Source organism: Hippichthys cyanospilos, chromosome 3 (assembly GCF_059441005.1).
Source record: "Hippichthys cyanospilos isolate Australia breed blue-spotted pipefish chromosome 3, RoL_Hcya_1.0, whole genome shotgun sequence".
NCBI classification, from domain to species: domain Eukaryota; kingdom Metazoa; phylum Chordata; class Actinopteri; order Syngnathiformes; family Syngnathidae; genus Hippichthys; species Hippichthys cyanospilos.
In genome coordinates this window covers 25968332-25993169 of record NC_142371.1, presented here as the reverse complement: position 1 = coordinate 25993169, position 24838 = coordinate 25968332, and the positions used below count along the sequence as shown (strand labels likewise).

Here is a 24838-nt window from a genome sequence, read left to right as displayed (position 1 = left end):
TGATGGGCGAGACGAGACGGGACTACAAGACGACAATGACCTGACACGACAGAGACAATGATCCGACACGGGCTGTAACAGACACTAGGCTTAAATACATTCACAAACTAATCAAACTAACACATGGCAGCTGGGCAGGGACAACAGGCAAAGGGAGCAGATTGGAGGACACGAGGCGCAGGTAACAGACAGGTGGACTAAATCAAAACTAACGCAGGCAGACGCGACAGGGGCAGAAACCGGAACTATAAACGTAAACAGAAACAGAACCCCTCAAAATAAACCCACAACCCAACAAACCATGACACCTAAATGATTAAACAAGAAGTGGTCTACTTGCAATTCAATTTCAAGCTAAGCTTGTCTTCCCGATACGGACCTTGACAAGGGAGACAGTCAAATCCTGATCACTTGATTGAAAACTACACGTATCTTCATATGCAAGCCTTCTCAAGTAGGTAAGCTGTCATTTTAAGATGTCTTCTTAGCTCATTTCTGAGTCCAGTTTTTGAGTCTACCGTTCCATGTCTCATTTCTTACTCACTGAGATTACTTTGATTTTTTGTGTACAATGTCTTTCTACTTTTCCACTCCGGTGTCCTAACTGCTTCTTTGTCCAAACCTTTGCTCACATGATGGCAACAAATCCAACAGTTTTGACTGAATGAATGAATTCATACCTATAAATTCAAATAGAATATCATTACAAAACAAAGCCCACACAACTAATATTGAATAACATTTTATTTAACCACTTTTATTTTTGTCTCTTTCTTTTTTACTCTTCATGTTGGAGGTGAGTCGCTGTCTCCCTGCCATCCCCTGACTGCATTGCAATCGTTGAGGCTCTCTCTAGGCCTGGCAAGATGAAACACACAACATCGTTCAATGACTCAGATGGCTGCACACTGTACAGTATGATGTAATAGTTTTCTGTAGAAAATCTGAAAAACTTGGCACCTACCTGACATATTTCTTCTGTAGCAAATCAAGCCAGCAGATAAAGAAACCACACCCACGATGAGCCCCATTGATCCCAATATGATTTTATTCCTCACAGACTCCTGCATGGGCTCTGAAATGATCATCTTAGCACATTATTGACATAAATGACGAAGTAGGTTATATATTGAAACTGAACCACTAACGTTGATTCAATTGTGGTCAAAGTGGCTAAAATAATATATGATTTAACAAAAAAAAAATTGCTTTGATTTCAAAATCGCCAGGGCATCAAATCAAAAGCATTTTTTTTTTTTTACAATTTTCCACTTGTGGCAATCAGCCTGTCTTTATCTAAGGTCTTTCAGTCAAACTTTGCCATCAAATAAATTCCATTTGCAAGCATTTAGGAATTCACACGAGGTGCCGTTTTGAACCTCTGCCTGTTTTGACAATTTACATTAATTTATAACCACTTGTGTTTTTTATGCTTTTTGTTGGATGTTTCTATATCATTGGCAGTAATCAGGTCAAAATTGACACAGAGCGGCTAGTCAATAGTTGCACTTGGAGGAACGTCACCTGTCTACGTACCCCAGTCATAAATCCTCGGCCTCTCGAAGCTGGCATGCTCCACCATACAACTGATTGTGTCCCTGTGCGTCGGCGTGTACTGCAAGTGTGAGTGCCTCTGATACAGCCAATTGCCATCGGGTAGTGACTCAGTGGTTGTCACATCAGACGTAATGTGTTTGCCGTTCTTGAGCCACGTCACCAAGATATCCTTTGGATAGAAGTTGTACGCACTGCAGACGAGGGTAGCTTGAGAGTTACTGTCCGCCGCCGTCTTGGCTAATTGCAGCCGGACTTTTGGCTCAACTGCAATTTTGCGAAAAACACGACACGTGACAAAGAAATCTTATTGAACTGAGATGTATCAGGACATGTGGAGAGAAGGAAGTCAAAATAAGATAGTCTTCCCTTTGCAAAAAGCACAAAGCAAAAAAACCCAACAACATTTAGAGGGGAAATAATGCATCTAGTTCAACCCTTGATTGATTACGATTGATTTTGTATGCCCCAAAGCTTTCTAAAGGTTAAAACATCACCTTTCTGTGACAAGGCATCATATGCACTTGTGATCCATTTCTTGCATCGGCGTAGTATTTTTTTTGCTTCTTCTGAATGCATATTTTTCACAATTTCCGCTAATTCCCTTGCTCTGTGTGTGTAGCCAATAATGTCTTCTGAAGTACTGTTGAATTGGAGATAAAGCATCTTGTTTAAGTACACTTTCTCCACAGTAACCGCATCATCATTGGAGGTCCCCTTGCATTCAACCTGCCCATAGGCATATTGAGCATCTGTAACATTGAAAGTAATAAATCAGCGCCGTGAAAGAAAAATACATACATACTCTATTTGGAAATTACCGATATGTTATTATATAATAAAACATTTTGAACATTAAATATTTGATCTTTTAAGTAATATCCCAATGTTTTGAAATTGGGAACATAAAAATGTTAATATTCCCCATTGTTTTCCACTTAGATCTGAACCTCTTTTTTAAAGTTTGTAATTAGATTCACTAGTGTTGTAACAATAATGTGGCCCTTTAGTTCTGAACACACATAATTCCATAGTCTATTTAAAATGCACTCACCTGCATGAAAAAACAACGACGAGAGAATGATGATGAGAGTACGCATCGCGACAACCGTAAAAAACAAACCAACAGTTAGGATGAAGTTTATACTGATACTCCCATGCTCTGTTGGACGTCACTAAAAAAAAAGCCCACTGAACCAGTTTTGCTTGCTTAAACAATTCTCTTACAGTAGCCACACTCCTCCTCCAAAAATAATATCACCGACCCTAAATTCTTAACTTTTGCTGGTATTTGTAAAACAGTTATGTCAATAATAAATGTAAAACAAAACGTTCCTAAATTAAAGCCTCTGAAACTAACTTCAATCTTGCAGAAGAATGCCTCTCTTGTGAATGTTTCCCTGTGCCATGAGGAAGTAGTTACCGTCTTCCCATTTTTCTTTTTGGCGTAATTACTCCAGTTGATTTTTTTTTTATTTTTTTAATATGGCTGCTCACACTTTTTCAGCATAAGAGCTACACATAAAAGGACAGTCCAAACAATCTGCCCACTATTTTTTTTGTGTGTTGTTTTAATTTTGGGGCGGTATGGCTCGGTGGTAGAGTGGTCAATTCCCAGCTGAAAGGCTGTGGGTTCGATCCCCGCCCAGCAAGACCATGTCAAAGTGTCCTTGGGCAAGACACTGAACCCCCAATTCCTCCTGATGCTGTGTCATCACTAGGTAAATGACTAGTTAGTGTAAAGTGCTTAGCGTACCTAAGGTAGAAAAGCGCCGTGAAAGTCCATTTACCATTTTAATGTTTTTGTTGTTGTTGCATGAGAGCTGGCTAACCCTTGAGGCCAGTGGTCCCCAATCACTTTTGTGTTTTTCAAACATTCATTGGCATTAGCATTAGTGACTAACCCAGCCCTTCTCAAATAATGTGGCGGGCCCTTTTGGAGGTGGTGGCCCAAATTGCTTAACTTTTGCTGATATTTGTAAACATATGTAGATAACTAGCAAGCTAGATCTAGCTATATACCGTATCTAAACTAGCTCTTGCTTCGCTTTTGAAAGACGCAACTAAAAATGATTATTATGTAATACGGCGTTCTACCAGCAAGGGGCGACAGAGTTTCATAAATGTCAGCGAAGCCTCGCATGGATATAGTCGCCTGTTGGTGCTGTTTTTTGGACATGTGGCTCTCGGAGGCTCAGGGCTGCCTCCCTCTCTGACCCTGGCTCGTCGATGAAAAAGAAAGCAAGGAAAGAAGGGCTGTGGATGCGCTACGGAAGACGAGAAACAGCTTTAATTTAGCAGTGCTGATGTTGCTAAACATGGAGACTCGCCGCCTTCACGGACTAATTAGAGGAAACGCCAATTTGGGCGTTTGTTGAGTTTGTCAAACCCGAAAAGATTCGGCGGCTACTTTCCTTTTTATTCTTTCTTTATTTAGCCGTTGATACTCCCATCTGCAATGATGCGGGCTGTGGAAGCAAAAAGGAGTCGGACCGCCGTGCTTGTACTCTTCGTTATCGGACTTATTGTTTCAGAAGGCTCCAGCAAAACGTCGGAGGAAGGTAAAGACTTATTCCGAACATTTTGGCCCACTTGGACCTGTTTCGAGAAATGAAAGTGGTTCGTAGTATTTAGAAGCTAATGGCACCGCTAGCCTAGCGGGATGCTGATGGGACCCAAACTTAGCTAGCTTATAATGTTAGCCAGGCTAGCTGGAGGCTGACAAAACTTGTGCATAGTTTATGTTTTATGTCCAGCTTTGTGTACGCCCTTGTAGTCCGTTCTCTAACCGAGCTCATCCTTTACACAGGCCTGTTTTGATTTATCCGTTGTATCTGATAGGCGCCAATCTCGTTGGGCAGACCAAGAAGGGAGGGATAAATATAAGTCATATTTGCACTCAAACCTTCACAGTCACCAAATAGAAACTTAAAGGTGAACTCCCGTTGAAAGCCCATGGCTAGCTTGTAATACATTTTATTGCATGTGCAATTTAAAGGTCACATTTCATCACAGAACATTAGCCAAACGTTGCATTATTGGTAGCAACAGTGTAAATGCAAATACATTTTTCTCTTTTTACAACTCAATTTGTAGATTATGTGAAGCAACATTGTTTAGTAACGGAAATCACTACAGATTTATACTTATGAGGTTCTGAGTTTCAATTGACTTTGAATCAAACTTTTGTGCTCAAGGGACAATTCAGCATAACTATGCTGAGCACCCCTAATGGCATGAATCCTAAATATTCATTACATGTTGAATGTAAACAAACAAAACTCAGTTTCAGTGTTAACAATTAATTTCGATATACAGTATGTCCACCGCTAGACTTTTCTGACCACTCAGAACTGACTATTGCTGGTAAAATTAACAATTGTTTTTACGTTGTATAATTCTGCAATATTCTAGAAAATCAATCAATAGATTCTGTTGCAGATTGTGCATGTCAGGCAGTGACTGAATGAAGCAAGACTTACTGTAATGCTCACTGTCTAATTGTAGTAGTAGTGCCAATCATTGCCACACGTGTCTGGTCAACTCTTGTGTTACAGTTTGTATCTCCCTAGATTTGGTTGTGCAAACTGTACAAGTAGTTAGTACAAACTAGGTCAGGCTGCTAATTGATTTTGTACCTGAGTGGACTGGCAGCTACTTGGACCAAAAGATAGATTTGCTGTCTTGATTGCCACTAAATCTCCTGGCCTGATTATGTAACCTCACCACCCTATCCCCTGCTGAGTTAATTGGATCAATCCTAGTTCCCCATCCTTTCTTTTAATCCAGATGAGGGGAAAATAGCAGCATCAGCCCCTGCCGTGCTATTTGTCCCTTCCTATAGCTTATACAGATACAATTGTTGTAAGAAACTACATTGTTGAAATCCAAACATATTTAGTTTTTGGGACACTTGTATAGTAATTTCGTCAACAATGCCTTGATTGAATAATCCTGAGCACTACTGTCCAAGGTGATGCGCAAGGATGAGGCAGCTAGCAATTCCATGTATTGAAATTAAGTTGACTTTTTTTTTTCCTAAAAAGTGGAAATTGGAAAATGGATTTTACCTTGTCACCAGGATAAATTCCTTCACTGATCTTTTATTTGACAAGTATGAAAAGAGCACATGAATGTAATGCAATTTATGGCAAGCAAACAAGCTAATTGAGAAGCAATAATTAGTGACCCTCTTGCTAGATGGCGAGACAAACTGGAAGAACAATGCAAACTCTACATAATTGTCTCTTTCATGAATCTAAGCACACTCGTCCTATGTCTTCCTATCCAACGAATATTTGTTTGTTTACTGAAGCGGCTTGGACTGCCTCCCTGGTCTGCGTCTCATGAAGGAGATCATTGACTTTGTCACTATACTGTACAGTTGACAGATAATTTACCTCTGACTTCCTTGAACTAATTAAACTTGCTCCCGAACGAACCATGCAAACCATAACTGATGTAGTCATAATACCTTTCGAAGACATAGGCTGTCTGTGTACACACACAGACGGTGCTACTAATGTGGGAGTGACACTGAGCACTGAAGAAAGTTTTTAATGAAATAAAGGGTGCATACTAAGTACTATGTCTTGTTATTCATGTGAACACACGGAAAAAAAAATATGTTCACCCATGCTTGTAAGCCTTTTTTTTAAATTGCTATATCTTAAATGATGGAAGAAATAGCAAGATATTTCCTTTGCTTCATCTTGTATGATCCTAGCAAGGTCTGTGAGAGTAAAGGGCAATTTTGAGCAGGGTAGGCTGATTTGTTTGTGTTGGATATTGTTGTGTTTTGTAGTGTTGCAGATTTAGTGTTGTTATGTTTTGTTTTTTGCTGGATGTATTGAAACAAGCTCGGGGAACCAATTTGTTGTGACAACGTGCGCACATCCATACTTGTCAGTTGTGACATGGTAGCATTTCCTTCCATTGTCCTTCGTTCCATGTGCGGCATTTACTTGGATCATATTTGGACAAATCTGAGTCTGTCTTGCTATTTTCCAGTCAGTACTGATGAAAGGACCTTCAAGTCATCAGTATTTTTCCTACTCAGCATTGCAGGTAAACATTACTGCTTTTTAATAGTGTGATAGGAACAGTACAAGGTTTTCTTCTCAAGTTAAGAGCAAATTAATTGGAACATAAAGCAATGTATTGCTAAATTGCGTTGTAAGTGACACCTTTGTAACATTTGACATGCCTTTATTTTGTAAGCATAAGTCATCAGTGATGCAATTTTCTAGCTGATGAGCCAGAAATAATAAAAATGATAATAAATGAGAGAACCTGTGAAGTTGATGACTAAAATATGCCATAGAGATACCACTTCAAATGTAGTTCCAAAGTTTAATAAATCAGACATGGATGGTACAGCACTCTTGTTTTTTTTGTTTGTTTGTATTTTTAACTCGTAAGCAAACATAGATTGCCATCCTGCAGTTTTTGTTGCATTTGAAAATTGGACAGGCTTTTTATGCTGTTATTCTCCATATGGTGCTCAAATCCATGTTGATATGGAGTGGCTAAGGAGTTATGATCTGAAGTTCCTTTTCATGCTTCCTTTCTCTCCCATGACAGAGCGCAAAGGAGATGCTTAGCTTGTTTAACAATGATGTCACCCTACTGCTGATTTATTGAATGAGAGCCGGGAGGGGTCTCTTGCATTTGTGAGTTCTTGCCTGTCATTCCGGCCTCTCCCAGGGGAGTGTTTTTTAAAGTGAGTGCAGCTGGTACCCCTAACAACAGATCCCTGGGAGTAGAACAGGAAGTGAGGTCGTGACATGCACCAAGTCAAAATGCAGTTTAGAGTTTGTAGCGCTCTCTTGGTGCTCTTCCAAGACTCTGCCTTGCTTGTGTGAATGTAATAAAAGGAAGAATGCAGTGAAAGGTCAAAAAGTGGACACGCCACACCCCTGTAAAAATTGTCATGCTTTTAGTTTGCGCAAGCTCAAATTATGACGCGCCATAATAAGGATCTCTACCAATGTATGATTTGGTGCAGCTCTGTTTTTAGGGACAGATTGTACTTGGATTGACCTCACATAAACATTGTCAGAGGTCGTCCGTGGGATCTTGAAATGGGGGAGGGTTTGCATGCATGTTGCTAAAGGTGAGCTCACAAAACACAGGCAAAATTCAGATGTTTTCATATGGGGGAGGTGGGCATGATTAGGGTCAGGGAGTGGAAAAACCTTTCAGGCTAATTGAAAGGTTACCATGGGTCAATCAGCAGTCAATGATCAAACAAGTGCCTCAGAGCAAAGCAGAGGTGTGTACCTGTCTGTTTTTCACTTTGGCAATATACCTTTAGGCAATGACTAAACTGGTAGTACAGAAAATGAATACAGTATTACAAAATAAAACCTATGACACTAGATCAGGGGTTGCCAACCTTATTGAAACTGAGAGCTACTTCTTTGGTACTGAGTAATATGAAGGGCTACCAGTTTATGTGAAGACCCTGATCATGTTATTGATTTCTCACAATAATTAAGAAACAGCTGTAGTAATGTGTAATATCAAGATGTAATATGTATGTCATATATGCATAATTGTTCGTAGAATTCCTAGAAAATCACAATGTTATATCACTTGGAAGCTATTTGCTCTTGGTTTGAAGTAAAATGAAGGGAGCAGGAAGAGTGAGGAGAGTGAGAATTAGAGGAAAAAAACAGAAGAGCAAACAAGAGGCAGAGAAAGAGGAGGATAAGAAAGTGAAGTAAGAAGGAGAGCATGAAATTCAATTACTGATGACACAAGAGCTGTGGTGTGGTGGCCATCGGTATCTTCGGCAAATTGTTTATGACCTCGAGTTGAAATAGCCTATCTTATGCCTAAAGAAAACAAAAGCCAGCTGTGTGTGGGTTTTTTTTTGTGTTCTTCCTGTTAGTGTGTACCTGCCACATTGAGTGCTCATTAATATAATGGCTTTCTTTGATTATTGCATATAACAAGTTTTAAAGGTTTGAAGAGTTAAGATAAACGTATTTGCTCTTGCAAGAGAAGTATGACGTTTTGTTATTCTCGTCGATGGCTTCCTTAGTAGTGTCAAGGGTTTGGCAACATTACTCAATAGTTACAAAAATATACTTAAGTCACTGACAATCTGAGACATAATGTGTTGCTCAGATTTGATTTGATGCTTTAACTGCTGTTTATTAGAGATGTTTTTGTTTTTGTATGCCCCAGCCTATGTTGGATGAAGGGAAATGGGCCATTGTTTTTGAGGGGAAGTTGCATTGGTAGGAATCCAGGAAGTTGTCACCAGGTTGAGATGTGGAATTCATTCTCTGAAGGCTGGAGCCAAAGGGCAGAACAACTAACCAAACGTCTGTCTAAGAGGTTATTTTCACGGGCTCATTATGTATTACAGCGAAGGCATAAAATCTTATTAGCCTTCTGTCTTGTGTTCACAGACGTGACTCTGAAGGTCCACCTGAGCGATGCCAGCACTCACCAGCCTTTGGCAGGAGCATCCATACAGCTTTTTGCCAACCACACTTTGGTAACCACGGAAACCTCACAAGCTGACGGCAACGCCTTCCTCCGCTTCCCATACCGTCTAGGGACCCGGCTGGTCATCACCGCAACCAAACCCGGATATGTGCCAAATTCTGTGCCGTGGACACCCTCCCGGCTACCTGGTATGTGTCAAATGAAGTGGACCAGTCTATTGCACACCCCTTCATGCGCTGCCATTTGAATGTGTGAAATGTATGGGTTCATGCCAGGTGTGTGAGCTAATGAGTGGCCAGCTCCATTACTAATTTATTACACTCCCTGCCAAATAGCTAGCGTGGAGGCCTGCTTAAGCCCCCTTTAACAAACGCACATGCTCATCTCTCAAAGGGGCCGCTGAACGACAGTGTGTGCAAGTTACATTCATTGCTTTGTGATGGAGAAGAGAGGTTGGGGGGGGTTATTATAAGCCAACGGGAACGCCAGCCAATTGGATTATCACGCTTACCAGTTCGGAACAATGGAGAAGTGAAAGGAAGGAAGGGAGAGTAACGAAAGAAGTGCAGTCTGCCCGGTTAGGCATGTGTCCTGTGCTGCCGACAGGAAGCAGGCATTATTAAAAATGTATAAAGATGGTTCAATGACTTGTTAATGTCTGATAGTAATCAGTGTGTTATAGTCAGGTAGAAGCAGGATTGTCTGCATTGGAGAATTTAATTTGCTCTGTTAATGCACTGTGTATACTTGCTGTCTGTCTTGCAGTATTTTCCTCCATTAGCCTGAATCTTCTACCAGAGAGAGCTGCTACACTGACTGTCTTTGAGGATGTGGTGGAGATCGTGTCAGATTTCCAAGGTAAATGCAGTGTCTTATTTTTTGTTTTGTTTTGTTTTCCAACCAACTTATTATAGTGGCTCCAGGGTGTTTGCATGAGTAAATGCTGCCAACTTTAAGCAACATATACAGTGACGTAGGGCTAGTGACAATATGGCCCCAAAATAAAATGTTTAATAATTTTTTCACTCATGCTGGACAGTTAAATTTTGATCAAATTAATAAATTAATAAATACAACAACCCTTTTTTAAAGTTTAAATAAAAAATAAATCATTTGCAAAATTATCAGACAACAATAATACTGTAAAACTAAAACGTAAAAAGAATGACATGTTAAATCACATAGCTTCACCTTAGCAAATTTTTCTTAATGCAAACAATGCAACCTCTATCGACAGGCTTACAAAAATCATTTATGTGGTAGTTTTATGCTTCAAGCAGGGTATATTTGGGCATGAAAGGCCAGATCAACGCATGTGGATGGATTATATTGTATAACAATAGCAAGAGAGTATATTCTTTATCCTCTGTGAAAAATGACTACAAATTAGATTTTTTTCTATGCTTTTCTAGCTGCATGACTATCCTTCATTCCTTCTAGTGGCCAAGTTAAACACACCAGGGGCTGTATCGATGACATTTAAAAAAAAAAAAAAAAAAAAAAAAAGGGAGTTGGTCTTTTTGGGGGAGCATACAAAAGATTAATAGACTTTAATTTGTATCAAAAACCAGATTCAAGATATGGGTGTTTTGATTTACCAGCATAGTCATGGAGTGAATTTAATCTGTATTTCAAGGAAAGACTTTATTTTGTGATGTACAAAATGCCCATAAAGTATTTTAAGAAAACAAATGGATCTGTTTCTAAAAAATAATGTAAAAAAATAAATAAATAATGTAGATGCATCACTTAACAGCACTTTATTTGGATATTAATAATCTCAAATAGAAGTTCTAATGACAAGTTACACCTTAGTGGTCACATTAAGTGAATGATTAAACCGAACAGTTAGAAGCTGCATGCTTCTAAATCCATCCATCCATCCATCAATCCATACATTTTATCGCGTAGTACATTTTTACATTTTGTCAAGCCGTAGTTCATGCATATTTGATTTTTATTAACATGCCATCTGTCATCTTTAAAAGAAATATTGCCCATGTATTACTGGGACTCTAGTCAAGACGGGTCTCGAGTGTTCAGTATTTTATATAAGTCCTACCCTGGTCTGCAAACACAAACACAAATAATGTCATTTGCCAGGCTCTTTGAACATGTGCGCGATTGTATTCGAAGGAGCTTTTTCAATCAGGCAAAATTAAATTAGTTGTCTTTTTGTGTGCTGACCCTTTTGTGTTTTTGGACTGACAAGGGAGTCATTTAAAGCATACACTTCACCGACAGACAATAAATATACAGACGCCATTAACATGTAAACTGTTGCTGCGGGGTAGTTTATGTCCCGTCTGACACACTTCTAAATGTTTGTCTCGACGAGGCGAGCCCTGGGGAGAGATAAACCTTGGCGTGTGGCACGAGGGGAAAAAAAGAATGAAATGGAGGGGGGGCGTGAGGGGGAAGATGATCCAATCTGTGCTGAAAAATGGGGAGATGGGTGGAGCATTTTGAGAAAAGGGGGGATGGGTAAAAGTGTCCAACAGAAGGAGGAACATGAGGTGAGACATGAGTTGAGTGGGGGGAAAAGCGTGAAGAGTTTAGGAAGGGGATGCACAATGAACAGAAACAGGGTTGTTTCCTTTTAAACAAACCAGGTCATAGATTAAAATCTCAGCTCTTACACCCAAATTTCAAGCCATCATTTCATTAGTTCGCTACAGAATGATCACCCAAAGCAAAACAAAAATGACAAAACACTCATACACAGCTGGATGTGTGTGCTCACCACCCAGGAATGTTGTGCCGGACCACAATGATATCATTTTGCCAAGCCAGAAAAGTGGTGTACTATTTCTCCTATTTATGGAACCTTATTGATATTCTCTAGATGCCAGGAGACAGGATAAATAATAGATTTATTGTTGGAATTCTCAATGGCCTAATGCAAAGAAAAAAAAACATTAACAATTGAAGTTAAAAGAAAGAAAACAGTCCACAGGCTGCGAGTGACCATAAAAATGGGCACTGTAAACTCAACACACTCTGTTCAGTGTGTAAATGAGCCAACAAAAATGCAGTTATGCTCATGCGATTTGTCCCCCAAACAAGTGTATGACTGTAGTTTTTCTGCCCCCTTGCAAGGTTTTAAACGCCAGCCCAGTGTTCATTTCCAGCGCCGAGCTTTGACACTACCTGCAAACGCGTCCTACGCCAATCTGACCGCACTACTCACTGTGGCTGACTCCACCTCACACATCCAGCATTTTCCCCACCTACAGGTCTCTGTTGGCAATGGCACAGGTAGGTGCAACAGACAGAGAAGACCAAAAAGAGGATCATGACTCCTGTATGTGGAGTGATGCTGAGTGGGGGGGTTGAGTTGGGGATTAGAGAGGAGATACGAGATAACAGCACATCAGAAAGGCAGGCCTCTCTCTAGTCTATATGACCCTCTGAAACACAATAACCCCTGTGTGCATGCCCTGCTTTATCATAAGCCTCCTACCCGGATATCATGTCGTGTTTCATTCATCTTTCCGTTTTTAATTGGCATTTAATCAAAAAGAATACTGTATATAGCTTATTCATACAGAGGGGAACCTAAATGTGCTTTGCACAATCAAAAGCACCACATCGTTTGCCTTAGCAAACAGAACAAATGAAGACGTTTGCGGAGCAATCAGAGCAAAAGTACTATGTCAAAATACCATTAATAATAATAATAGTAGAAGAGCAAATATTAACAATATTTAAGCAAATTTTCAACCAAAACACTGAGACATTTTTAGGCAACATATAAACAAGAAGTAGCTGTCTGAAATTACTAAAAGACTGTAGTGTGACAATGATTTGAAAAAATACTTAAAATAATATTTTCATTTTAAATAACATTTAATTGTGGTTGTGTTTTCATCAACCTGGAATTTGGCAAACAAAGGCATCCAAAACTTATTCAAATATTGTCTGCAGTAAAATGTTAATATTTTGCCTATAATTAATTTGATAGTAATTTTTTAAATGTATATTGTGCAATTGATAACCATAAAAAAGTTTTGCTACTTGTTGACTGAAAATGACATCACATGTACTCAGGGCTCCCGTAATGGCTATTCACATCTCACCTGTTTTATGGGTTTGGTCATGTGACATTCACAAGCTCAGCCCTGACTAGCTGTCACCTAAGCATTAAGTACATGAGATGTCGACAGCAAATCACCAAAAGTTTTTTTTTTTTTTAAGTTATCAATTCTCCATGAAAAATAATTTACTTATCAGATTAATTATAGACTTAAATTAACTTTTTACTGCCGAATATTGCAAAATAAGTCAATTATCCCTTCTGTCATCCAGGTCATGGTCATCTGCTAAGTTTAAATTGAAGCAAGTGGGCTTTCCTCCTTTTCTGGAAAGAAAAAAAAAAAGTAAAACGTGTGTGAGGGCTTTTTGCTCCTTCAGCTTGAATAGCCCTCAAAAGACTTCACTCCCCGCCGGCAGACACATTTACGTTTTGTGACACTTCAACCTCCCATTTTTTCCACTCTTCGCTTTCTTTCCTGCCCTTCCCTTGTTTTCTTTCCTGTCTATCTTACCCCTCCTGACATTTCTCCTTTATCTATGTTACTTTATGTTTCTAAACCCCCACCTTTTGCTCTCCCTCCTAAAAAGGAGCAGACAAGCCTGTGGAGCTGACTCCTGTCTTGGCCGTCTCCGTCCACCTATTGGCTAGCGATGGGCTGGAGCTGCAGGTGAATGAGCCAATCACAGTGTCTATCCCACTGCCCTCAGACAGTGTCCTGAAGGAAAACGATGTCCCTGCTTGGAGATTTGACCCACGTTTGGGTACGTACTGACAGAAACACACACATAGGCGCTTACTGCTCTTCCAAGCACGAGGTCGGATGTCTAGTATGGATTTTTCTGAAATACATATCCACATCATCGCTGCAATCACTGCAATGTTGTCATATTCATTTTAATTACTGTAAGGATGATTTCAATAGATAATTGGAAAAGCAGCATGAATGCAAATCACAAGTTTATGGTAAACAGCTGCAAGTAAATAAATGTAGCTTTGAGGTGGAGCCGTGAATGAAGGTCAGAACCTACCTACTGCAAATCTGACATCTGATGCCATTTAAATTCTGCTTACATTCACTGCCGGGCATATTTGCATGATGTCTGGGGATTGCAGTGACATGAGATGCAGTAACAATTGACTTTTAAGTGCTTAAAAGGCCATACTATAACTTACAATTATTGCTCAATCACTGCTTTTACTGTCATCGTGCACTTTGATAGTCTTGCAAAATTTTTTTGAACGTTTTAAGGAAAGAAAAGTAATTGCTTATTTTAGCATGATTTTGAGTGATCGGCTTTTAACAATAACAAAAACCATTTCAAACCACAGTGGAAAAAAACAATCAAGTAACGATTTGTTGAAAATGAGTCTTGCCCAATTTGTATATAAAGAATGTGTAAGTTATTTGGTTTTCATTCAAAGTTAATTTGTTTTCATTTTTTTAAATCAACTTTGTTACTGTAATAATTAGTTTAAGACAAACAATAAAATCATATGCCACTGTATGATAAAACTAAAATAAGATAAACTCTCTTTATCATGAGTGACTGATGCATTAATTCATTTCCAAGCAAGTATTTTTATGGCTTAAAAATCTCGACATTCAATCCCAAGGACCTGTTTTTGTATCCTTGATTTTTTTTTTTATTTATTTATTTATTTATTTTTTTTTTTTTTTGTCCTGTGGGAGAGAAAAAAAGGGGCCTGAAATCAGCTAACATTGAGAAAATGGAAAGGGAGGCTTGCTGAATGGACTTGCAGGGCATCTGGTGTAAAAGTATAACATCCTTGCATATCCAATTGCACAATAATGAAAAGCGGGTCTAATGACTATTTCCACCTGGCCATCAGACTATTAAACAGCTCCCACTCACCCACTCCATCTGTTTATTCAACTATTTTATTATATAATTAATTATATAATTATACTGCTGCTTATTAAATTTTAAAATGAGTCTGGTCTCTTCACTTCAGTTACCGTTGGGTTCATGTTAAGTTACGTACATTTTGTTCTTCCCAACAATTTCATAATTGTGTCGCTTTAGTTGTAGTGTACTGAGCAGTCTTATCTCAAATATAACAAGACTAGTTTACGCAGACCCAGCCCAAGCCTTCCCTGTTGGCCCCACACAATGGTTGCAACAGTCCCCGCAGTGTGACACACCTGCAAATGCCAGTCAGAGTCAATGATGACATCATCTTTTGAATCAGACATGTCTGCAGTGCTCAACCTAAACCTGAAAACTTTGCAGCTCTCACAGCTGGTGATGCAAAACATTGTAATATACAAAGCATGCTGCTTACACTATGGATTTATGAACTGTATGCATAGCGCGCACAGCAAAGTGGATTTGCTGGGGCATTTATTTGCTCAACTGCAGATGGAGAGGGGGAGTCATCTGTTCAGGGGCAAGCCTTTTGTTGAGACTGATGGTGACCGGTTGGGTCATTGATGTTTTCTTTTCTCCTATTTGGTACTTTATTTTTATCACATAAGGTTAGGTGCGGTATGGTGCTTTTCAGTTTGAGTAGCTCAGTGACACACTGTCGGAACTTCAAGCTCACAAGCTGTCATGTCAATCTTTCTTCCTATTTTATTTTTATATGGTTTTCTAATTGTAGTTTTACGAGTCTAGTTTCCCAGGTCTAGTTTTCTTTGCTGGCTGGGGTTTGCATCAGATTTTTGTATATAAGGTCTATTCCACTTCCATGTCCTGTCTGCTTCTTGGTCCAGAGTCTGCTCCCCTTGTGACACCTTTATTTGTACAATAAATATCAACTGAACCATCAGAGAATACAAAACAAAATGGGCATTTGGAGAAAAATTCAGCAAAACCGCAATAGCTCAAGCAGACTGGGTGGAACAAATTAGTCATGTGGCTACCCCGAACACAAACCTGGATACACTCGATAATAATGTAATCACCTAACATCACATGTCACTAGAAAAAAATTAAACAGTCATTTAATTCAGCATAGGCAGGACATTTGATCAAATTAACTAACTTACATTCAGCTGAAAGTCTGTTTACAAGTTTCATGTTGCTGTTTTGTTCAGCAAAAGCATTCAAAAGCATTCAATAGACACGTCATCAATTACTTCATGTTCATATGTTAATCAATAGCATCTCGCAAAAGGGAAAATTGCAGTTACCTGACTTTTCCCCAAAAGGAAAAAGGAAGTATCTGTATCTCAAATTTTTGCTTGCAAGTCAAAGCATAAAAACGGCATAATTAGGGCTTGTCTGCTTACTCATATCTCAAGGAATCATTGTGTGATTATTATGAGAATCTTTTGGCGTTTCAATGGTCCAGTGCTTCAAAAGAGGCTTTGTTAGAATGGCAGGGAACACATGCACATTTGTAGCCTACGCACATGCTGCAGTATTTCCACAACAGAAGCCATCCCAAGACCCCTCTGCGGGCTACATCCCTGGTTCCCCAGCAACCGCACCAAATAAATAACAAAACAAGAGTCACTTGACACCTGATTGGGTTTCTCCGAGCAACTATGCGCCTGTTTGTAGTAATGCATTGGTTGAAAGGAGGACATAAATGAGAGGCAAACGTTTTAGACATTTGGAGGAATACATGAGCATGGTAAAAGGTTTGCAGGATGTGCACACAAACACACACACACACACACTCATGCACAGTCACTTGAAAACCTGTTTATCTTGTGCTGCAGACAAGCCTGTGTTTATTAATAGATCAGGCAAGCATGCACTTAGCTGGCCATGTGTTGAAAGAAAACATGGCAACATCAATTTTTGATATTAACCAAGTGAGACATGCAGGGAAGCCTCCTCCTCAGACAGAACTGTGGTAAGTGCGGGCAGGGCTGGTCACATGACTCAGTGATTGGTGTGTGTTGCTTGAGGTGCTGAGTCACACAGTAGCTCCCTTTGCTTCTCGCTATTATCTCCACTTCCATTTGTACTGTTTTTTCCTGTTAGCAGTGGGTTTTTCCTACGTTTACCATGTTGTTTATAGTCATCTATCCTATTTGGTTTCCTGTCCCCTTAAAGATCAGTGAGTATTTGAGGTTGCTAATGTGCCAGCAAACACAGAAGAAGGGTCAAGCTCCATCGTGTTGTCCTTGACATCCATGGGAAGTTGCATGTGAACGTTTCCTCTGTTCTGAAGAGCCTGTCAGTCAATCTGTTTGTGCGGTTTGGTCGTGGCACTGCCAAGATTGCAGCTAGTTTTTCATCAGGTTCATCCTGTCTTTCAAGTGGCTTGGTACAATATTATGAAGGTCAGGGCTACACTGGAAGGGGGGAAACTTTTACCAAAGTGGAATTTTGCAAAATCCTCCCCAGAAGTGCTTATTATAATGGTATATGTACTGTTTGCTTTTGTAAAATTCTGCAGCAACTTTTAAACCAAGTTTATCTTTTCATTTTTTTTTTCCTCGTAATGTGCAATCATGTTTTTCTCTTTATTGCAAGTCCGGATTTTTTGTGGTACAATCTACAGCAGTGGTGCCTTCACTTTTTAAGCATGCAAGCTACTTTTATTATGACCAAGTCCAAATGATCCAACTGCTGTACTTACATTCTGTATTTAACTATTTATTTTTCAATATAATTGGAATTATTTATATCCAAAAAAAACATGTATAGAAATAATAATGCAAAATGTAGACTTTTGAGCCTCCTTGGCCCTGCTCTTAAGAAATGAGTAATGATGAAACGTTTTTTATAGGGTGGAACTCAGGTGTTGTTCTGAGACCTATCACCTTTTGTTAGAGGTGACATTTGAAATTATTTTCTGATTAATAGTGCGAATTAATAAAAGAACAAGGCCCAGCACCACCCGAGTTCCCTGCTCTCTTTTTGAGTGAAGGTGAATTTTAGTAGAATGCTGCCACCGTGTGGACAAGTACTGCTAACGTAATCCCTTAAGAAACGTTTTAACAAGCACTTCTTGTACTTACTCTATTGCGTAGGTGTGGAATGCCGGTCCTCGCCGACATCCCGCATGATTTACGGTTTTCTCTCGCCAACACACCTGATTCAAATTATTATCTTTTCAGCAAGCTTTGCAGGAGCTTGAAAATGTTTATAATCATTTGAATCAGGTGTGTTTGAGAGAGAAGGTTAAAAAATATGCAGGATACCGGCCCTCGAGGACTGGAGTTCGACACCTGTGCTTCTTGTCATCTAATCCATGTTATAGTCCTGAAGATTATTACAGTGCATAGAAACTGATGATAAAATACTTTCTGTGATCATAATCGTGTGTTTGTACAGGTTCCTGGATAAAGAGCAGTTGGGGTCACGTTCGAAGAGTAGACAACCAACTCATCCTCACCTACATTGCTCCTCAGCTGGGGTACTGGGTGGCCGCCATGTCGCCACCCCAGTCAAGTAAGATTCATTGTGGTTTGACTCGCATTGCGCCTTAAATGGCAATCTACAACCCTAATTCAAATATGAAGTTTGGGTGTTGTGTAAAATTGAAATAAAAACAGAGTACCATACAATAATTTGCAAATGATCTTCAACCTATATTCAACTGAATAGATTATAATAACAAGATATTTAATGTTTCAAATTATGAACCTATTTGTGCATATATTTGCAAGCTTGAAAATGGATGCCTGCTACAGGTTTCAAAAAAAGCTGGGACGGGGCAACAAAAGACGAGGAAAGTTGATGAATGCTCAAAGAACATGGAACATTCCACTGGCGAAGAGGTTAATTGGAAACAGGTGAATGTCATGATAGAGTATAAAAGGAGGTCCACACAAAGAGTCACTTTTTCACAGGATTCACAAGATGGGGTGAGGATTACCACTTTGTGAGCACATGCATGAAAAAATAGTCAAACAGTTTAATAACAATGTTCCTGAATGTTTATTTATGAGGAATTTAGGGATTCCATCATCTGCATTCCATAGTATCATCAAAATATTTCGAGAATATTCTATGGCTGCGCGCCAAGGTTGAAAACTATTATCGAATGCCCGTGACCTTTGATCCATCAGGTGGCACGACATTAAAAACAGACATAACCGTGCAAAGGATATTACTGCTGACTCAGGAACACTTCACAAAACCATTGTCAGTTAACGCAGTTTGTTGCTACATCTACAAGTGTAAGTTACAACTCTACCATGCAAAGTGAAAGCCATAAAGCAACAACATTCTGAAACACCGGCCCCTTTTCTGGGCTCCAACTCATTTGAAAGATGCAAAGTGGAAAAGTGTGATGTGGTCCCATGAGTCCACATTTAAAATTATGTTTGTGAATCATGGACATTGTGTACTCAGGGCAAAAGAGGAAAAAGACCATCAGGATTGTTGTCAGGGCAAAGTTCAAAATTTTCTGATGCGGGTGTGGTAGTGCCCATTGTATGGGCAACTCGTACATCTGTGATGACATCATCAATGCTGAAAGGTACAGTATATGGAGGTTTTGGAGCAACGCATGCTGCCATCCAAGCAAAATCTTATGCCTTCAGTCCAAATCTGTCTCCCATTGAGAATACGTTGCGCATTATGAAGCCCAAAATCTGACAACGGAGACCCCGAACTTATGAACAACTGAAATAGTACATCAAGCAGGAATTGGAAAGAGTTACACCTACAAAGCAAAACAATTGGTGTTTATTGAGTGTTGTCAGATGAAAAGGTGATGTAACACAGGAGTGAACATGCCCAATCCCAAATTCTGTGGAATGTGTTGCAGGAATCAAATTCGAATATTTGCAAAAAAAATAATTACATAAATAATGTTTATCATTTTAAACATTAAATACCTTGTCTTTGTGCTTATCCAATTGAATATTGGTGGAATCGTTTTTGAAAATATTTTTTTCTGTGTTTATTAATATTTTACACAATGTCCCAACTGCATTGGAAGTGGATTTGTACCTTCACATTTTATTTAGATTCTATATAGTTTTTTGTCCTTAAGCAAATGATTTTGTAATTTTGGTTCTTTCATTTGTGCCCCTTGTCCTTCCAACAGGTCTGCTGGTTATGAAAGACATCGGCATGTACCATACCATGTTTCTATTGGCTATTCTTGGAGGCATGGCACTCATTTTGCTGTGCTTGCTCTGTGTCCTCCTGTACTACTGCAGGTGTGTCACCTGAACCCGTGCTGTATTTCATTACAATTAAGACGTATCTGCCTCTCTGATAGGCATTTTGCTTTGTTTTGTTACTGAGTATGTAACCCTCATACAAAAACCTCTCGTTTACTTTCAGAGAAAAAAAAATGTTAATTTAATATGCCATATTTCACAAACTGTAAATTAATCGCTTTGAAAACTATTGTGTGCTGTCATGTGACTGCCTAGCTGCATTTTATTGGTAAAATGTCACTAAATAGATCCACCAAGTAATAATCATCAGACATGATCCAGTTTCTGTCTTTCTGTGTTGAGCAGGCGTCGTTGTCTGAAGCCCCGGGGCTCTCACCGTAAGCTCACACTGTCCTCTGGTCTGGACAGCAGCAAGAGGGACCAAGCGACGTCCATGTCCCACCTCAATCTCATCAGCAATGAGGTTGGTATATCACGGTTTGCTTGTCAGACAGAAAAAAAAAAAGATCACAAATTGAATGAAAATGAAAATGGCACCAGGTGCCCCAGGCTCAGGTAACAACCAATCAAGGCTCACCTGTTTTTGAAGTTTGGTCATATGACATTGACAAGCTAAGCTGTGATCAGCTGAGTTAAAACGATCCACTTGAAGTGCAAACTGTGCTTTTTTGTTGTCCAACCAAAAGATTTAAAAAATAATAAAAAAGGGGACAAAATAATACTTTACAAGTTCAGTTTTGGAATTTAATCAACTTCCAATCTGCATGATGAATAATTATGTATTCATTTCTTTTTGCTCAGGTGCATTTGGAGCTTGTTTCTACTGCGACAGAGCCCGACATGACCACACCGATGCTGAAGCAAACCGCTTACGAGTGCGGTGAGGATCCCCGCGCGCACAGCCTGATCCAGCACAGCAAACACAGCCGCTCTTCGCTGGGCAACAGCCACCACGGCTCGTCCCTCGGCAATCTGACCCCTCGCAGCAGAGATTACCGGCAGTCTGCCGAGACGATGCAGCTAAAGTCGGCCATGTCGTGCGGAACCGACCGAGGCTACCGTCAGTCATACGTCTCCGTGTGCTCGTCAGGCAATCACATATCAGACGGACTATCACCAGCCAAGCATGGCCCGTTGTCAGAACATCAGTTGAGCGGTGTGGTCATCTCCCCTTCCTCCCCACCTCACTCCCCTTCCAGAGGGGAGAGCGGTGCGTGCAGAGCCCCTGACTATCTCCTCTCCCGCTCCGTTGACCATCTTGAACGGCCCCCTTCACTCGCCCGACCGGGCCAGCTGCTTTGCTGCGCATCAGTAGACCTGCTGAGTGGCGGAGAAACCTACCCAAGGGTGCGGCCCACCCTGGTCATCCCTGCTCACTACATGCGGCTACCCGGGGAGCACCCCCTGTCGGGTCAAGCCCTCTTGCTGCAGACGGATGAGCAGAGTGACCTGGAGACCATCCAGGCCGAACTCAACGCCTCGCAGTCCTCGGGACAAACCCCCAAAAACTGTGAGCCGTGTCCCAACGAGCAGGATGAAGGAGAGAAGCTGGTTTCCATTCCAGGAGCAATCAGAGAAACTGGTCTAGTGGAAATCAACAGCGAAGACACCCTGTTGGCGGAAAAGACTTTAATGGAGCTGAGAGGAGGCAAGCCTCTGCCACACCCACGTGCCTGGTTTGTTTCGCTGGACGGCCGATCCAATGCTCACATCCGCCATTCCTACATCGACCTCCAGCGGGCCGGTTGCCACGGCAATACCACAAGCGCAGGGGCCCCGCAAGGCAGTGGGCGGAGGCACGGCAGCGCCAATGACGCCAGCTTGGACTCGGGTGTGGACCTGAACGAGCCCAGAACGGGTCGGCGAGGACGGGACGTAGAGCATGAGGAGCCAGAGATGGAGAAGGAGTTGTCCAAGAGCGCAACGCCAACCACGACTTTCCCCCCGCTGGTGTACGTGGACGATCTGGACGGAGCAGGCAGCAAGGAGACCCTCAAGTACAGCTCCCAGGACAGCAACTTGGGGTCTGTCCAGTCTGTCAAGGAACAAGCAGCGAGCATTCAAATAAATGCGGAACCCCCATCCGTTTCCTCTTCCTCACCCGCTTCTCCTCCTCCCCTTCTGACGTCGTCCGATGGCATGACTCTCAGGAAGGATGGCACGCTGCTGTCCGCCTCCCCCGAGGATGACGCGCCACCCGAGGATGGAGAAGAGAAGAAGAGCCCCTGGCAGAGGAGGGAAGAGCGACCCCTGCTGGCCTTCAATATGAAGTAAATTCTCAGGTGACGACATGAGGAGAGGCCCATTGAAATTTTATATAGCACTGACATATCCTCCACTCTCAAAATGTGGGATGTTGGCTCGCAGATATTTCAGAATGAACCTAAACGGCATCCTAACATTTTTAGTTGAACCTAATTCCACCTCAAAACTCTTGAATGCACAAGTTTGTAAGTTGCTGTGATGCATATTTGGTTCATCTTTAAAAGTACAACGCCCACCCCAAACTTTTTGTGAGTGGTGTTCTTCAGCACTGGGATCCATCAAGCAAAGGGACAACTTGGATTCTTTATAAACTTTTGTGTCCTTTTCATATGAAACAACCACTGTCATCCTCTTTTCACACCCTCGCCCTCATCTGTGTAAACGCGCCACTAACAGGCAGAATGTACCTTGCCTGAAGAACTCTTGAGGGTGGTTTTTTTTCATGCACAAGAGAAATATGCCTTTTCTGGATGATTTCCACTTACTAAGGACGTTAGGAACTTTTTTCCTTAAGCCATATTGGCCTTGGACCACTGACAGTACAAGCACTCTATTCCTTTACTTCCTGTTTCTTTTTTTGCAGTGCTTTTGGGTGCACAAGAATAACGAGTCACTCCTACACCGTTAATCTTTTGCGAGAGGTTTGTTAAAAGACCAGTTTATCAGGTCACAAGAGAGTGTTTTACGTTAACTACACATGAAACAAAACCACTATCTGCACTGTCGTGTAATCAGACAATGTAACACAACACCCAGTTGGAGGCCAAAGATGTGATACCACTACGAGTTATACCTCCAGTAATGATACTGTCGAATACTATGAAGGGTTTTTGTACGAGTTGAATCACTGACTGGCATATGTTGCTCTAAATGCTATGCATCGCGTTTATATGCCTGCTTGAGATGCCTTTGTTTGTTTTAGCACTCTTATTTTGATTACCTACGTCAAGTATTTTAACTTCCTCTCCCTATATGTTAAGGGCTTTTCTTCTTCGCCAGCCTTATTTTTTGTTGTTATTTTTATATTATGTATCTTTGTTTTAACTGAAACCAAACTTACCAATTGCAGTATTTCACCCCTTTGGTTTCCAACGTTCCAAGTGCCTTTTTATTAAGATGCAGATTTTGTGAGAAGATTGCTGTTTAGTTGTCACCTTCTTTTGCCTTCATCCTGCCTTTTCTCCTCTACCTCAGCCGTCGTTCTCGTTCCCGCTTGTGACCAAAAGTATGCGGAAAATGTTCCTTTACAAAATTGCGCACAGCTCACATTATTCCACATGCCCACTGAGAGGCACTAAGATAATTTGCAGTGCAGCAGGGAATGGATAAAACAAATGTAGGCCAAGGTAACAGGTTACTTTTGCGCATTTGAAGGGTGAGCATTTGATTCAAATTTGTTTTTCTGAGTGATGCATGTTTTTTTTTTGTTTTTTTGTTTTTTAAATAACCGATTATACCCAGATGAGAGTGCTGGGAAATAATCAAATCCACTCTGGATCAATAGGCATAGGCATAACAATCATATTAGATCATTTTGTTTGTCTCTTTCTTCCTTCTGCCAGGTTAAAAAAAAAATGCAAGTTTGTGTTCTGGGTATCCTTAAAACGTTTCAGCAGAGCTGCAGTACAACTTGTGTGTGCATTGATCATTTTCATTATATATTTGAAGTTATTCTGAATAAACGACCCGACTGGAATAATGTGTTTTTGACCTTTTGTGTTTTTTGGATATTCACTTGACTGTGAGAACAGTTGTTTTCACTCAGGAAACAACCAATCCTGGCACTTATATTTTCTGAATCAGGTCATGTGATATGTCAGCTGAGCTGTGATTGGTTGTTACCTGAGCTCTCATTAGCGTGATATAATGTTCTTGTTAACAGCAATATGCAAAATGGGTGGATTTTTGTGTTACATCAATATATTCATCAGAATACTGTTTAGACTAGAGGGGCCTCAATACAACATATTGTACAGAAACATTTGAGGTTGACATCCCTTTTTAAATGATAGACTCATGTTTTTTTCTTCTTCTGTTGTTTTGTCTTATAATCAATTTTAGGGATCCATCGGTGAAACCAATAAATTAGAATGAGTTTGTGTGTATAGATGTAAGCAGCCCAGTTCCTACAGAGCCGCATACCTGCATGCTTTTGATGGCTCCCACATCACACCTGATTCAAATTATGCCGATGGGCTGATTATTTGAATCAGGTGTGTTATAGAAGGGAGGCATCGAATACAGTACATGCAGGTTAGCGGCTCTCTTTGACTGTAGTTGCCTACCCCTCAATAGAATAGAATGCCTCCAGTGGTATAATAAAAAAATAATCATAAATAATAAACAAATAAAAAATATATATTATTGGATAAAAACATAGTTTCACAGTGCCTTGTTGTGTCTTGTACGTAAAATTGATGTCACGATTGTTTTTTTTTTGTTTTTTGTTTTTTTGGTATTACAGC

The 24838-nt window shown here is 40.4% G+C and overlaps 2 protein-coding genes across 2 annotated transcripts; one reads left to right on the top strand and one right to left on the bottom strand.

Moving 5' to 3' along the window:
- Positions 1 to 726: 726 nt before the first annotated feature.
- Positions 727 to 2929, bottom strand: LOC148426542 (rano class II histocompatibility antigen, A beta chain-like). Its single transcript, XM_088410102.1, has 5 exons — positions 2609 to 2929; positions 2052 to 2306; positions 1537 to 1821; positions 965 to 1075; positions 727 to 858 (listed from the first exon to the last, which is right to left on the bottom strand). The coding sequence occupies exons 1-5, from the start codon at positions 2652 to 2654 to the stop codon at positions 779 to 781; spliced, it is 777 nt and encodes a 258-aa protein (XP_088266228.1). The 5' UTR covers positions 2655 to 2929; the 3' UTR covers positions 727 to 778.
- A 781-nt stretch (positions 2930 to 3710) lies between these two features.
- Positions 3711 to 24066, top strand: LOC148426541 (protein FAM171A1-like). Its single transcript, XM_088410101.1, has 9 exons — positions 3711 to 4115; positions 8976 to 9203; positions 9781 to 9873; positions 12115 to 12273; positions 13639 to 13812; positions 18307 to 18423; positions 20030 to 20144; positions 20454 to 20571; positions 20910 to 24066. The coding sequence occupies exons 1-9, from the start codon at positions 4013 to 4015 to the stop codon at positions 22380 to 22382; spliced, it is 2580 nt and encodes an 859-aa protein (XP_088266227.1). The 5' UTR covers positions 3711 to 4012; the 3' UTR covers positions 22383 to 24066.
- Positions 24067 to 24838: the final 772 nt, after the last annotated feature.

Bases quoted from the DNA above. Each gene is read 5' to 3' on its own strand.
- LOC148426542 (XM_088410102.1), bottom strand. From the start codon at position 2,654: ATGCGTACTCTCATCATCATTCTCTCGTCGTTGTTTTTTCATGCAG. The intron at 1,822-2,051 runs GTGATGTTTTAA...GCAAAATTGCAG, and splicing joins TGATGCCTTGTCACAGAAAG to TTGAGCCAAAAGTCCGGCTG. The intron at 1,076-1,536 runs GTACGTAGACAG...TGATCATTTCAG, and splicing joins GCCGAGGATTTATGACTGGG to AGCCCATGCAGGAGTCTGTG.
- LOC148426541 (XM_088410101.1), top strand. From the start codon at position 4,013: ATGATGCGGGCTGTGGAAGCAAAAAGGAGTCGGACCGCCGTGCTTGTA. The intron at 9,204-9,780 runs GTATGTGTCAAA...TCTGTCTTGCAG, and splicing joins GACACCCTCCCGGCTACCTG to TATTTTCCTCCATTAGCCTG. The intron at 18,424-20,029 runs GTAAGATTCATT...TCCTTCCAACAG, and splicing joins CATGTCGCCACCCCAGTCAA to GTCTGCTGGTTATGAAAGAC.